This window comes from Metopolophium dirhodum, chromosome 2 (assembly GCF_019925205.1).
Source record: "Metopolophium dirhodum isolate CAU chromosome 2, ASM1992520v1, whole genome shotgun sequence".
In the NCBI taxonomy this organism is placed as follows: Eukaryota; Metazoa; Arthropoda; class Insecta; order Hemiptera; family Aphididae; genus Metopolophium; species Metopolophium dirhodum.
Window position 1 is genome coordinate 12,593,527 of NC_083561.1, and position 15,486 is coordinate 12,609,012.

At 35.0% G+C, this 15,486-nt stretch overlaps 2 protein-coding genes across 10 annotated transcripts in view; one reads left to right on the top strand and one right to left on the bottom strand.

The window, feature by feature from the left end:
- The window catches only part of LOC132937857 (ephrin type-B receptor 1-B), a 133,678-nt gene that overhangs the window by 77,639 nt on the left and 40,553 nt on the right, over window positions 1-15,486 (top strand). For all 9 annotated transcript variants that reach the window (XM_061004433.1, XM_061004431.1, XM_061004432.1 and 6 more), the window contains exon 3: window positions 9,715-9,794. In XM_061004433.1, the coding sequence (XP_060860416.1) occupies window positions 9,715-9,794 (80 nt within the window). The remainder of the gene's footprint in view (window positions 1-9,714; window positions 9,795-15,486) is intronic.
- On the bottom strand, window positions 6,300-9,564 carry LOC132939062 (uncharacterized). Its single transcript, XM_061006070.1, has 2 exons — window positions 7,340-9,564; window positions 6,300-7,270 (listed from the first exon to the last, which is right to left on the bottom strand). Exons 1-2 carry the CDS (start codon window positions 8,940-8,942, stop codon window positions 6,432-6,434), a joined length of 2,442 nt encoding a protein of 813 aa, XP_060862053.1. The 5' UTR covers window positions 8,943-9,564; the 3' UTR covers window positions 6,300-6,431.

A 15,486-nucleotide genomic window follows, 5' to 3' on the forward strand; every position in this document is an offset into this window, starting at 1 on the left:
TATATAAATTATAATATAATGATTAATGATTATATGTAGTAGAAAGTTTACTAGACAGATGATAGCAATGATAGCAATGATATTTGTATATATTTTATTATTTCCATTTCGCTTTTCCTTAATTGTTATTTAACCTTATTTTCTTTAATAAATAAAAATCATCCTAAATTTTTCTAAACATCAATTTAGTATAATATTATATTATGTTGCTTACGTGATGCGTTTAAAAGCTTCTAAAGAATTTTAAAAAATATAGTAAAAAAAAACCTATCTAGGGAACCTACATTTAAATACCACGTTTTATTTCTCGTCGTGTCCTTTTTCAAGTATATAGTCGTTTTAAAATAATTGTAGAAATAAAAGCGCCGACGAAATTGTTCAAAACCCATTCCATCGTTCTAAATTTAAACGTGTTCCAAAGCAATTATGTTTTTATTGCTTTACGGCATCGTCCGTATTTTCAACAAACAATTCTCACCGAAGTTCTATTTTAAACATTATTTCTTTTCCGTGCATCATCATCTCGCATTGCAGTTTTATTCAAATCGTGTCCATTTTGACCCGACGCGCGGCCACACCACCACGGCAGATCTCTCCGTACTGCAAGTACATATTATTATACTATGCCTATATAACACTGTTACGTAGGTTTGTACGCACGCCGGCTTTCACCGTCTCCTGTTCTAGTATACAACAATATTTAATGTTCGTAACTTTTGTTGTGGTTTCAATATCATCATCATATGCTATTGCCCTCAATAAATGTGAACGGAAACGCTTTAGTTTTCGGCCGCGTACGTAGTGTAGCGACGGGAATTGGCTCCGCGGCAAGAAGAGGTGACGGGCATCGCCGAAAGTGTATACGAATAATGAAAATCTTCCGCGGGCAGTGGTAGGGTGAGTTCCTACGGGTGGAGGAAATATGTACAATCCAGCGGTGGTAGAGGTGTCGAGGGGGGGCGCGTGCAGTCGGTTCGGTATTTTCCCCGTTGCCTGTGAGCGTGGTGTTCCGTGGAGACCACCTCCGCCACCCCTTGAGGGAGGGGGATGGGTGTTCCCGAGAGAGACACGTTATATTCGTATACATACGCACCCGCGCGGCACCGGTGGGGTTGAAGAGCCGGCCGATCGATCCGCCGCCGCCGTGGTCGGTGCGGCTGGCGCGCGCTCTTGTTGAACGGCCGATGAATCTGCGGAAAAGAATTATTTGTACTCACGAAAAAAGACCATGTACCCATGTACATATTTTCTTGTGTTCGTACATCCACGTGACCATATTTCATGCCCGCTTACAGTTTACCTACATCCGCTTTGTTTCCTCATCGTCATCGACCTTTTTTGCGGCTGTCGTGTTTCAATGGCCTAAACGTTCGAGTATCTGCAGTAAATATATGTATATACGACACATATACTATGGTAAAATTAAGCAAAATTCTCGTGTTCCTCCACCTCAGTTGTCTTATTTATGAATGTACCTAAGGTTCGCAGACTGTGTTTACTACACAGTAGGTACACACACACACTGGACTTGCCCACTCATCACTAGACTACACGAGGTAAACGACACGCGTGTAATAGTATAATATATGCGCCTTTACTGCATCTGACTACAACAATAAATTCTCTTTTGCCCCCCCCCCCCCTCTCTCTCTCTCACTCCCACTATTTTTTTTGTTTTTAATTACCTACGCACACGTCTATCGTGTATCGTTCTTTTTTTATTACTATTATTGTCTGTTGTTTGCCCGTGTTGCGCGTAGGTAGCGTATGATACGTTATAGGTATGATGTGTATGTATTTTTTTTCTTTCATTACCGTGCCGCGGTTGATGAAAGTTTTTTTTTGCCGTCTAATAAAAATACCCTTTGTATTACAGTTTTTTATACAACAAAATCGTAGGTATAAAAACGTGCGATTGTATATAAGAAGTTAATAAAAAAAAAAATGTTCTCTCATTTTATAAGCCTGTAATAATAAAATTTGCGCGGCTATACATCGACGGCGAACCTATATAATATACGTCTATACTATTTTTAAAGACCACACCGTTATTCCTGGCATCTATGGACTACGCTAAATTGTTTCTATTGGTGTTCGCTCCACTGTTTATAATGCGTCTATGTAGATAATAATAATAAAAACAACACAATATAATATATATTATATATATGCACGATAATATAGTGTATATTTTTATTTCTCGGACATGTTTTACGATTTAACTTTTCTCTCCTACACACACAACGCTGCGACGCCACGGCCGTTGGCGAAAAAATAAATTATAAATTGTGGGTTTATTTTATTGGATCTCCTAATAAAATCGTGGACTTCATTTGCTGTGTAATAAAAAAAAAAAATACCGCCAGGCAAATCTTCATTGATGATGATATCGCGCGCGTCGTCCATTTAATTATAATTTTACAACTAGTCGTCGTCGGCCGACTTCTATGGTTGAGGGTAACACGGTTTTCGTTTTCGTTTTACGACCATAGAAATAATACACCTAATACCCTAATTATTAAATATATACCTGATATTTATATCATATAGTATTAAAATATTGTTTTCAAAACGTACACACAGTGCCAGTGGGTGGATGTGGAATGATGGTTGCGCTGCTGCAGAGAAAAAGGTCGCGCGATTTAGAACCGCGACGAGATACAGTAATACGACCCTCCGCAACAAGCGACCTGTAAAATTCGTAAACTTACAGCCCCGACGACTTTTACGACTTTTCCCTTTGCTCTTCCACCTCTCATTTCTTCCTCTTCTCTCAATTCCTCTTGTTTTTCGTCTCTGTCATTCTCTCCTCATCTATCTCTCTCTTCTAACTGAATTAACTTGTGGTATAGGTATATACTGTTGTGTACACGCGAGATTTATTTTTTTAGCCTCATATCATCGAAGGGTTTTCAAGGGCATTAAATTCTAATAATTGGTCCCTGCAGGGCATGCGTCGTAAAATGCCATCACTGCATACTGATAATATAATATACTTTTGGGTGGTGCCGCAAAGTGCATCGTTCTATATATATTTATATAGTGTATAATATAAACATCGAACATATCTCGAGGGGCCTTTTTTATGTCTTTGTGGTATGAAGTTAATCTGTTATTGTATATAGTATAAGACGAAAAGCTTAATACCAATGTGTTTATTATATATTAAAATGTTGGTACCGGTATACGTATATATGCAAAACCCCATCGTTGAGTACTTGATTGGCCGTACATTAATCTCGTTGGACCAGTCAGTAATTCATCATGTTCTTCGTTTTTTTTACGCTCTTATTATTGTAATTTTTAATACACATTATTGTTACTTGAAATAGTTTTAACGCGTTTGCCATAGTTTTATTATATATATTGTGTTATTTTCAACCATAGAAAATAATTATAATAAAGGACGTTATACGTTACACGACTATATAATATATTAAAATATATATACCTATACCGTAAAAAAAGAATACAAATCGCCTACGGCCGTGTATCACGTCGTTTATCCATAATAATAATGATTAATCCTGTTTATAATGGCGTATGTGCAATACAAATTACGGCCGTTGTCGATGGTATAAAAATAAAAATGCAAAATTAAAATATTCACAAAAACTTAATATAATTTTGGGTTACATGAATTTCATTAAGTCGCTGATGTGTATTCGTACTTTTTACACATATATATTATGTGAATATATACTACATATATAATCCAGTTATTTAAGAATTTGATGATTAAAAATCAAACTATACGTATACATCAGAATTGGTTCTATAAATAAAAAACCCGATGTAAAAGTTATGTATTTTTTTTTGCATTGGTTATCGGTACTATTATCGCTATTACCTGTAAGTAGAATTATATTATAATATATTTTCAATTCTTATAGAACAACTTCAACAAAAGATAGGTACTAACTATACGCATTACTTGCGTTACGTTCAAGTATAGGTTCCGCGTAGAAAAAGCGTTGTATTTGAAAATCGTGAAAGAAAAATATTTCTATTTATTTTTGCACGCAAAAAAACAAAGGGGAAAAATTGAAATAGAAAAGTTCGTTCATATTTGTCTTTTACGTCGAATAGAGGGAGGGTTACCATACATAAGCACTCGGCGAAATTAGCGTGTGCATAATACGAAAACGATGTCGTGTGTGCGCGTTTTTTGTATTTAGCAACCAATCAAGAGTGCGCGAACAAAAATGGCCGGAAACAATATAATCACATGGCAGTGCGTGTAGGGCGCCCCCCTTTTCTATCATGCAGTATATATATACCTACACTTATGTACATAGAGGTATATACCTACTTGAAAATCCCTCGCACTGCTATACATATATTTATGTATAACTATATAAGGGCACCGTAAGTCTTCCCTATGCTAGCGCGTACACCTAAAAAATCCGATCGCCACAACGATAATATCATTATAGAGTCGTTTCACATGTCTCGAAGTAGTTTTTCCAACCCTCCTCGTGAGAGCGCATGATATATATGTATATGTATATTATAATAAATCGTTATTTATTTTATTTCCTCGGTACCTACCTAATATTTTTAATGTCCATTTCGCGTGTGAGACGCCTGTTAAGTAGCCGGATTTGTGTTTGGGCGGTAGGAGGAGGGGTATAAGCGCCGGCTAATTACAGTGTGCCACCACCACTGCCGCCGCCACCGGAGTGTACAACTTCATTAAGCGCGTGTAGGCGGGCAACCCCTCGACACCACCCGATCGCAATTCCTCGACCCCTGCCGCGCCTCACCCGAATGATAAGGGTATTAAAAGTCGATTTTCCCTAGAAAAAGAATATAATATGTACACTGCTGTAGCGTGGTCGCAGTATAGATATATATTGGTTTTGGCCCGTGGGAATTTAATTAATATAAATGGAACCGGGCGAGAGGGAGTAAACAGATTACGTGTCCCTTTTTCGTATATCCAATATATACAATATACATGTATAGGTATGGTATACGTATACGACGGACACTGTGCTTCAGTGTAGCCGGGCGCTGCAGTGTGACGGGTTGATTGGTAAAGGGAGAGTTTACGGGGGGGTAGTGGACGGGTTTTCCGTGGCGCGAGAGGGGGGATGTGGGTATTAACACGCAAAAGGGCGGACGGAGGCCAATTGAACAAATGAGAAACTCTCGTACAGTCGTTTATATACCACGCCGGCGAAATTTATGTTCGCAGTCCCTTAGTTATATTATATACATACCTACGCACCATCAACCTCTCCCCTGCGGGCCCTTTCGTTCATGTTACTTCGTCGTGTACGGTTTTCACGGGACAAATTCACTGTGTTCCTTAGTGTATATATATATATATATATATTATAAATATATACAATATAGGTGTAGGATGTATATAGTTCAGTTACCCGACCAACCCATATAGTCGTCCAATCTATATAAAGTATTACGTGAATTTACGATGAATGGGTACATAAATGTATACATAAGACAAAGCGGTGCACCTACCTATATCTAACCTGGAGGGACAGAGTTTTATGGCAAAATCGCGATTTAATTAGTTTAATAAATCGTATTGGCTGTAGTGCGATAAAATTGTGTGAAATAAACCCAAAACTTATTCAACTGCTGCAGCGCTGAACAACTATAAATAATATAAATAATTAATAATTAGGTGTATTAGAAAACGTCAATATTATATACTATTATTTTTAGGTATTTTTGTTATTATTATTATTATGTACAATACCGGGACCCGGAGGTAATATAATATACATAAATAAACCCGCCACTATAAATTATAGCAGTGTACTTAGGTATATAATATATTATAGTTATACCTATATAACGTTGGGAGTTTTTGGTTTCATTTTCCAATAACCGTTATAAATTAATGTTTTTTCTTTGTATAAATAAATTGTACATATTGTACCCATGACAAATTGGATAGGTATCATCACGGTGTTACTAGTTTTGCGCAGTATGCGCATCTCCTTCACCTCCGGCCAATGTCGTATAGTTCTCCACTTCTTTTTGGTTAATTTTGTTCTATGTATTATATATGTATGTATATGATTGATAGCCAATAAGAAGTGGAGAACTACGATAATGGCGAAGTAAAGAGGGAGGCAGGCGCGGATCCAGCCTACCTTAACGGGGGGGGCGGATTATAAATAAGTATACATATTTAGATACCTACTGCTAAATACGAGTATATTATATTATTATTATATATATATATATAAATAGTTATAAATGCAATAGTACAGAATGCAATTCCTGATTATTTATAAATTTATAATGAATACATAAACTGCATTAAATTTCTTTATTTCTTTATTTAATTATTTAAATTACATTTTTAAATCTATCTTTTTCTTTTAAAATACCTTTTAAAATTCATAATAAAATATAATATAACAATTTTGAAGTTAAAACATTTTAATTATGAATCAAATTACAAAGTCCAATCTTCTGTTAGATTGAGCAAATATATCTATAACTTCATCGTGGTTTATAATGACATCTCGATGAGCGTGTAATAATGCCAGTCCATTTAATCGTTCCTCTGATATTCTCGACCTCATCCATGTTTTGACTCGTCGTAGTGATGAAAAATTACGTTCAGCTGTTGCACCTGTAGCCGGTAACGTGATAAGTATTTTTAACAATACATTTATTCCAGAAAAAAGGTCCGGGTCACATTGTTTGATAGCTTCTAAAGGTGACGAAGGTAATTGTTCCTCTTGCAACCAATAATTGTGCCAAAGTTCAAATTCACCAATTATTGAAGATTCAAAAATATCTCTAGGTATATTTATTTCATGAGCTACTAAGTCACCAAATTGATTAATCACGTTTTTTATTTTATTTTCTAATTTAAATTTGTCATCAAAAATGGATTTTGTTTTAACTATGTTGGGCAACACTACGTCTAGATCAAAAACTGACATTAAATCTTCATCGAATCTAGATTCTAAATCATATAGTAAATTATCGAGAAAGGGAATAAAAAGAGTTATTCTAAAATATTCTTCAACAGATTGAGTTTGAGGATTTTCTCTGTTTTTCATTACTTCAGATAATCTTGGCTTGTTAATTCCGATTGAAATCCCCAAGTTGGCCATCTGATTTTCAGCGGTTTTAAATATTTTGTTAAAACAGTTGGAACTATTTTCTCGTTTTTTTTTCAAAATAGAAATTACATTTTTAATTATAGTAGTAGCTGAAAATTTGTCCTGGCTTTTGGACTGCAATAATTTACTTACTGGAGATGTTAAAGTAAAAATTTCTGAAACAGTTGTTAATGTCAAAATAAATTCTCCAGTCGATGCTGATTTAGATAAGTAAGATGCTTTACTTGCGGTATTTATATCATCCCAATCTGATATTTTGTCTAATGCCTCGATTATGGAACTTAGGCCAGTGAAAAATTGTAAAATACAGTCATGTTTTTCCACCCATCTTGTCTCACATAATGAATGTAATGATGATTTTAAAGTATTTTTCAAAATATAGTTTTTTTTTGCTGATGAATTAAAAAAATTAATTATTTCTTTCATTATTCCGAAAGCATTTCTTACAAATTTAATTTTGCACCCTTTCATAATAGACAAATTTAAGGCATGACTAAAACAAGTGCATTTGATTGCATTTTTCATTTTTTCTTTAAGTGTTTTAACTGCTCCACATTTTTCGGATAGCATAACACTACATCCATCTGTTGTAATTCCGACGCAATTTTCAAATGGTAAATCAAGTTTTTTTAAAATGCTCAAAACTGAATTTCCTATAATTTCACCAGTCATTTTAGGTTCTACTTCCCCTCCAGTATTTTTATAATTGTCTTTATGACAGTCTAAGAATCCGATAAAATCTTCATACACTTCATTTTTATGGACATATCGAATAACAGTGACTAACTGGGAAATATTTGATACATCGGTGGTTTCATCAAAAATAACACTATAAAATTTTGATTGTTTTACTCTTTCCAACACATTTTTTAGTATCAAATTTCCTATAATACAAATAAGTTCGTTCTGTGTCGTTTTACTAATGTAAGTGGCTCTAGACTCGGAACTTAATAAATGATTTTTTAAAATCTCATCACCAGATGAAATTCTGAAATTTAATAATTCCCTGAAATTTCCATTATTTTCTGTAGGCTTTTGAGAATCGTCAAATATACTGCCATCATCGCGATGTCCTCGAATAGCAATATTTTGTTTACCAAGAAATATTAACGAGTCAATTATTGGTTTCAACCGAGATCTGTTTTCTTTAACTTGTTCATAATGAGCTGTATTTAGTTTATTGGTAATTTTATTTTGTGGATTATTATAAATATGTAAAAATGATTTTCCATCCTGAACGGCGTTTTTATGGTAAATATTTCTACTATGAGTTTCTAGGTAACCATCCTTTCCAAGAAGTTTAGCAAATTTGGTTAAAGGTTCGGTTACTAGACACTTAAGAGGCATTGTATTTTTTGATCCTGTGCCAGTATTAGAGTGATTAAAAACTGAACAATAAACACAGAATAAACCATTCATAGATTTTGATATCACTAGCCAAAAATATTTTTCCAAATGCTCTAATTTTACGTATCTTTTTTCTATACTACCACATTTTTTGTGAGTAGAAAAGGGAAAATTATTTTTATTTAGGGGTCTCCAATGATCTTCAAGAAGTTGTTTTTTAAAAATATTATTAATGTGTAAATTTGAATTTAAAAAATCTCCAATATCTAGTTTTTTATTTAAATTAATTTCAGTGTTTAGTGGTTGACAAATATTTAATTCAATTTTTTCTTTGGATGATAAAGACGACTCACTTGAATCCACTGCAATTCGATTTTTATTTTCCTCAGTTGTTCGATCATCATTTTCCACAGTACTTGCACTAGTTGCACTTTTCTTTTTAAAAAAATGTGTAATATCGACATTTTTCCTCTTAGACATTATGTTTTTGTTCAATAAACGAATAAAATGAAATAATTACAGTATAACAACTTACAACTATAATACAAACGTCACCAATTAAATTAAAAGAATAAATCGCGGTCACTTTTAACGGCGTATTACGAGAAATATAATTTCGATTATTAAGGAAATTATACGTAATACGAGTACGCGTGTATATCTGCGGTTGTCAAACTAAAGACTAAAGAGTGTCTAATCTAATGTCAACAGTCAACACAACAATTATTACTATTATAGGTACTGCTAGAAATAAATTGATATCTGTATTATAAATATGTATATTTCAGGCAGTCGAGAATAAGGAAGATTTAATATCTGTAAACAAAATAAACATGTAATCTCATACTATTTTTAGGACAAAACTCTACGATTCGGCTGGGCTGGCCGGCTGGTGGTTGTCGTCGCTCATACGGTCGCAATAATATTGTTGTCATATGTTTATGTTATAAAAATAAAAGACAAACATTTGTGACAATAACAATTAACAATACGTTAGAATGGTATAACACAAAATAATGTAATTTAATAGTACAACAAATTCGATACAACACATTTTGATACGGCTGACGGGGGGGGCGGCCGCCCCTACCGCCCCCCACTGGATCCGCGCCTGGAGGGAGGATGCGTATCAAAATACCTGTGATAATACCTATCTAATTTGTCATGATTGTACCTGTATTATGAGTTTGGCAAGCCATAGTCAAGCGTCCGTATTGTATGTATTTTAATAGGTGTTGTTTGTTTGTTTCAGTCGTACTTTTGGACACTACGACCGAGCCTAGCCTACGGTGGACTACGTACCCTTACGGACCGGACGCCAACGCAGCAGGGGTGAGTCAATAATCTTAAACGATATTATGTAAACAATATTTTCTGTATTTCTTTGGTGAGTGAGGGAGAGGGGGCGTTGAGGGAAATAGTTTTACATGTTGGTATAAATTTTACTGGCGTATTTTTCCACTAGATAAAATCTATAATATCATAAAAATCTACGACCAAATTATATAGTGTTTTGATGTTAAATGGGCCGGATTGGTGCTGCAGCATCATTTCTGGCCCCGAAGAGATGACAGATTTTAAATTATATACTTTTATTATAGTTATATATTATACGCAATCAGTGCGCGTGCTCGTTCGAATTTTCTTATTTGTTTTTATGGATGCCAATAAAAATGCCACTGAAATAGTCTGACAATATGTGGAACGGATTAAAACGACGGAGTCTTGTATAGTGACCTCGGTGATACTATGATAGTCGTCTTCGGCAGCGGGGCTGACGATGCTAATGGATTTTTCGATTCTATACCCTATCGAAACTCACATATATGACCGGGTGGGCCCCGATATGGTACGTTATTGGTAATCTTCTTTTACGATCTTGCACCCCTCTGCGTGGGAAAAACCGTATGCTCGTCCCGAAAATAATGCGCTTTATTCGTTATCGGACCAGCACCTTTAGATTTCTCTAGGAAAACCTCCCTAGACAAAGAAACCTCGTTTCCGAGAGAGAAAACCATTGGCTTTCCTTATCTCTGCCCGTCTCGTTGGATAACGCTTGATCGACTTTCTTTAATCGTTTATTATATACCGCATCACAACTCTCTATTGTAGCATGTTAATTTATATGTACCTACAGTTGGTATATAAAATCAAAACAGATTTATAGCATTATTTCCACATAAAATACATTTTCTATTGTAATGTAAATTATGTATTATTATTTTATATTCGGTTGTTTGAAAATCTCGACCAAACCGCAATAAGCAAACGAGTTGAAACTTTTATCCGTGTTCGTAAAAAAGAATATTTTAATTTTGAACGTCCCCGGAGGTACACGTGGCCGTCAACGAAAGAGGTCAACTAGCCGTCAAAAGTGACACATTTCCCGAAAAAAAATTAATTAACGTCCATCGCCGACTCGCGGAGCAGCTGTATTGGTGTTCACGCGACCGCCTGCACTGCCGCGCCACCATATACCGCCGCCGATAAATCCTGTCAATTATATTATGTATATAAGTTTTGAAACACTATTTTGGCCCTCCTTATTTTCGGACGCAGTGCTTAAGTATACATTCGGAACGCTGCAGATCCGTCGTGTTTCCTCTTATATATTATATATCACAGCAAATACTCGGTGTATAAAGGGTTTTAGAAACTTTGTAGGAAACAAGTTTTACGGTTCAGCGCGTCGTGAGTAAGTAAGTAAATAAGTAGACGTAATACTGCGGGCGCGCGTGTACGATAAATAAAACACCATCTTGGGCGACAAATTCTGAGTGGACGATTTGACCGGTATATTATAATATTATATTCATTTATACGTGTTGCTGCGGCCAGCGTCTGCAGCGTCTATATATTATATTATATGTTTCCCGTATGCGTTAAAGTGATTGCGGAAATACGATGGGGAACACCACGGTGGCACGATACGTGACATATATATATTATTAGAATATAATAATATTATATTGTCGTATATTATTTTATATAATTCCGATTCGCAAATGCCCCTTTCTTATATACATCCGCCTCCCGCCACGTGTATCCTGCGGAAACGACTATTGGAAGTTTATCTGTCCGTCGCGGGTCTGGGGCTGTAATAATATTATATACATTATACTCACACATGTATATATTTAATATAATATATTATATTACCGTCGCCTTGTGTTAAAATCATGTTATAATCACGTGGTGTCGGCCCTCCCTGGATCGCACGCAACATCGGATTGAGTTATTATTGTGTATAGTCCCGTTTATACCTTATAGACACCGCCGCACGACATAATATACTATAGTTGCAGCTTAAATTCATACACTTATATATATATATACAACTTAATGCGTACAGGGTGGCCCACAACGATTTCCGATTACCCCGCATTGGTAATACACGAGTAAATAGGAAAACACGGTTAGCCTCCCCCGTATAATTTATGCACTAGCTCGGACACGTGAATTTTGTTTTTATTATATTCCCTTCGCACGCGCGTTTCTCCCCTGGCGACTCACACCTATATAATAATTTACTTACACGCGTTTTTATCGTAAAGTTATTATCATGTACATTATTTATATTATGTGTATCGTTCAGCTAACACCACCTTGAATATCGGATATTGTATAGGTAGGTCGTGTATACTAATTTATTGTAAGTCTCAAGTTTGTTCCTATGGTACCTATTATATATTATTCAAATTATTTGTTGCCATTGTTAAACGATGTTTGTTCTTCAAGTAACTATTTCATACTCGAAAATGTTGACTCACGTATAATCAAGTTAAACCGGCAACTGAACTTTTGCTATTTTTAAATATGCGCATACTTCCAAAAGTCCAAGGAAATCTTAAGTACAGAATGATTTCTAATGTTATTATTTCCAGTTCCATAATCGTTTTATCCAGATCAAACTGTAAATTCCCTCAAATTTCGATAACGGTACATAACAATTGTTTTTATCAACCTAATTTATTCCTCTATAAAGATCGACTAGTCTAGACTGCTGCAGGTTGGCGTCCCCTGTTCTAGGGGGTAATACCTATATTGTTATGTATCCGCGTCCGACCGCGACACCTCCGTATAGTAAACCTATATTGGATATTATAATAATATTATATTATCCATACACGCGCGCACACTCGTCGCCGCCATAAGTCTCAAGTCTGTTCATATAATATAATATATATATATATGTATTATATCGCATATATTACACATATTATTATTTCCGCATGCGCGGCGATCGGTCGGCCGGGAGTGAAAACGAATATCGGATTTTCTAGGCGGGTATAATATTGTCGTATCCGCGGCGGCGAGTGTGGAGCGATGTACGCACACCACCTATATAATATGATGTATTATTATTATTATTATGATAACATGTATAGTGTCGAGAGGGAGAGTAATCCGATCGGTAAAATGGTGGCGCGGCCGCCCGCGTATACCTATATAATACATAATAATATAATATTATATCGCGCGTGGCGTCCGACGGACGAGAAGCCGTATACGGATTTTGTTTCGGACACATATTAGGTACTATTATATACCTATACAACGGGCGTAGCGCGTGCGTGCGTTCTTGTGCGGCGGTGTCCGTCCGTCCGTCACCGTTCGTTCGCGCGCGAGCAAGCGGTATACCGCCGCCGCCGGAGGCAGCGTACGAAGTAGGCGTGTCCAGCGAGTCCAATTAAAAGCGTCGTCTCTTGCTCCGGGTATATAATATACAAGTAAACGTGCTTGGAATTCTCCGCGTGCGATGTGTACAAAGTACCCGCAGTCGTCGGTCCCGCACATCTCGTAATATCACATAATATGATATAATATATGATACAAAATATATATCATATATAGATATAACATTAAGACGTAGGTATTAGGTATATACCGTATTGTCGTTCGGATGGGTGGGGGGAGGGGGTCCAAGTGTGAAATCGCCGCACGCCATTGTATATTATTGCACATCGCCTTGATCCTCGCCGCCCCGAAAAACAAAAGAATAATACCAACTATTGCCATGATATTGTACTATCATGCCTAGTAATAAGACGTAGGTAATAACTATAATAAATAACAATTATTACGATGCGCTTTTGTGGAAGCATAATATATACGCACACCCCGCAAAAAAGTATATTATTATCTAATATCTATATAATATAGTGGACAGGTATAGGTAATTTCCTATTTTAACGCCAAAGGGACCTTATGTAGAAAAAAAATCAAAACCTCGAGAAACGAAATCCTTTTCTTTTAAAATTTTTATACAAATAAATCATATTGTTCTCCAAAAGTAATATTTTTATGATAATAATATTAAATGCGTCAATAATATGTACATAATATTATTATGACCGTGGAAATTATATTATGTGGGTTTGCATAGCCAACTCGACGCCACAAAAAATCTCGGAATTTCGGCGCCGCCGGCAAATAATATAGACATTTTCCGGGCCCAATCATTTCGGCCAGACTAAATATTATTTCAATATTTAGATTTGCATAAATTTATTATTTTAATATAACCAATTATAATGATAAACGTTTGACAAAAATATTATATTAGTGGTTTTTCGTCGCGAGTTAGAATATATTATCATAATAATATCTTTTAATATAATTAAATAATTTTTAAAATCATAGTCAAAATACATTGTGATCTACATTAAGATCAACCTTGTTGTTGCCATATTTTTTTTTATTCGGTGACTAGCATATCCGCGAAATTAAAAGTTGGTGACGGTCAATACAATATTTTTTTTTGGAAATAACAACATTCCAAAAATAGTTGAAAAATTAAGTGAAAATTTACCACTTTAGATAAATAATAATTAATAGGTTTCACTTAGATGTGTGACTTGGATTATATTTATATACATAAAGATAAGAAATAATTATTTGTCATTTTGTAGTGATCGTGAGTAGCGCGTAATTGAAGTATTTTAGTATCACTACACTACTACAGTACATATTAGTAATATATAGTAGAGACATACTAAAGCGCAATAAAAAATTTACGGTTAGTGTAATAACAATTATCACTATCTACTATTGAAGATAGTTAAAAATATACTATGTTCAAATTAGCTTCTAAATTTCAAAATGATTTAAATTGCGTTACCATAGATAGCGTATACTGTTTTCATAATGCAAAATAATACAATATAATATGATAAGTGATAAATATTAAATTATAAAATGATGATGATGAATGTATATAATTTGGTTTATTTTGAATCTTATAAAAAGTATAGCAGTGACGAGATAATTTTTTTTTTTAGAATTACCCAATTTTTACATTAGCGCTTTATTAAACAAACAATAGCGCCCCAACCATTGGTATTTTACTATTTTGGTAACTATAAAAATATTAGCCACCGAAAGGCGATTGGTGAAAACAAATTTGTGTAATTTCAATTTGTTTGGTGCATCAAGCTTATAATCCGACTGTTGTGATAATGTGGTATATGCTCCTTTGGCGTTAATAAAAATAATTATTTTAGAATGATAATTGTTTTCCAATTTTCCACCCGCCCATATACATTGCGTGTCCCTGCCAATGTTACATCGGTCGTCGTATTACATAATATAATATGTGTACGATTTGTTCGGTGCGTTTATCGTCATTGTATTATATAGATACCTATATTATGTAATATAATGTGCAGTACAAATAACGAATTATTACTTCGATTAACAATATAACGCGGGCACGTGCAAATGTACTGAAACGAGCGTAGTAAATTTCATACTATATAGTAGGTACACACATCCGCGAAGCGCACATTAACATAACCGTCAATTACGGCCGTCAACGCCGATGTGCATTTTATTCTAATGTCAATTACAATGCGTTCGGCCGTGTCCCTAACACTCGTGCAGCGTACGTCGTATAATATGTATATATTATTATTAGATGCACCGCAGAGTCCGTGCGCAGTCACCACTTCGGATGTACAGTTGACAGTTATTACGATATTTTAAATTACAAGACGACAAAACGATAACACAGTAATAACCGCTG

What these genes read in the sequence shown, in the direction of transcription:
- LOC132939062 (XM_061006070.1), bottom strand. Translation starts at nt 8,942, where the DNA reads ATGTCTAAGAGGAAAAATGTCGATATTACACATTTTTTTAAAAAGAAA. An exon ending in GGATGATATAAATACCGCAA is followed by an intron (nt 7,271 to 7,339) that starts GTAAAGCATCTT and finishes CAACTGTTTCAG; the next exon opens with AAATTTTTACTTTAACATCT.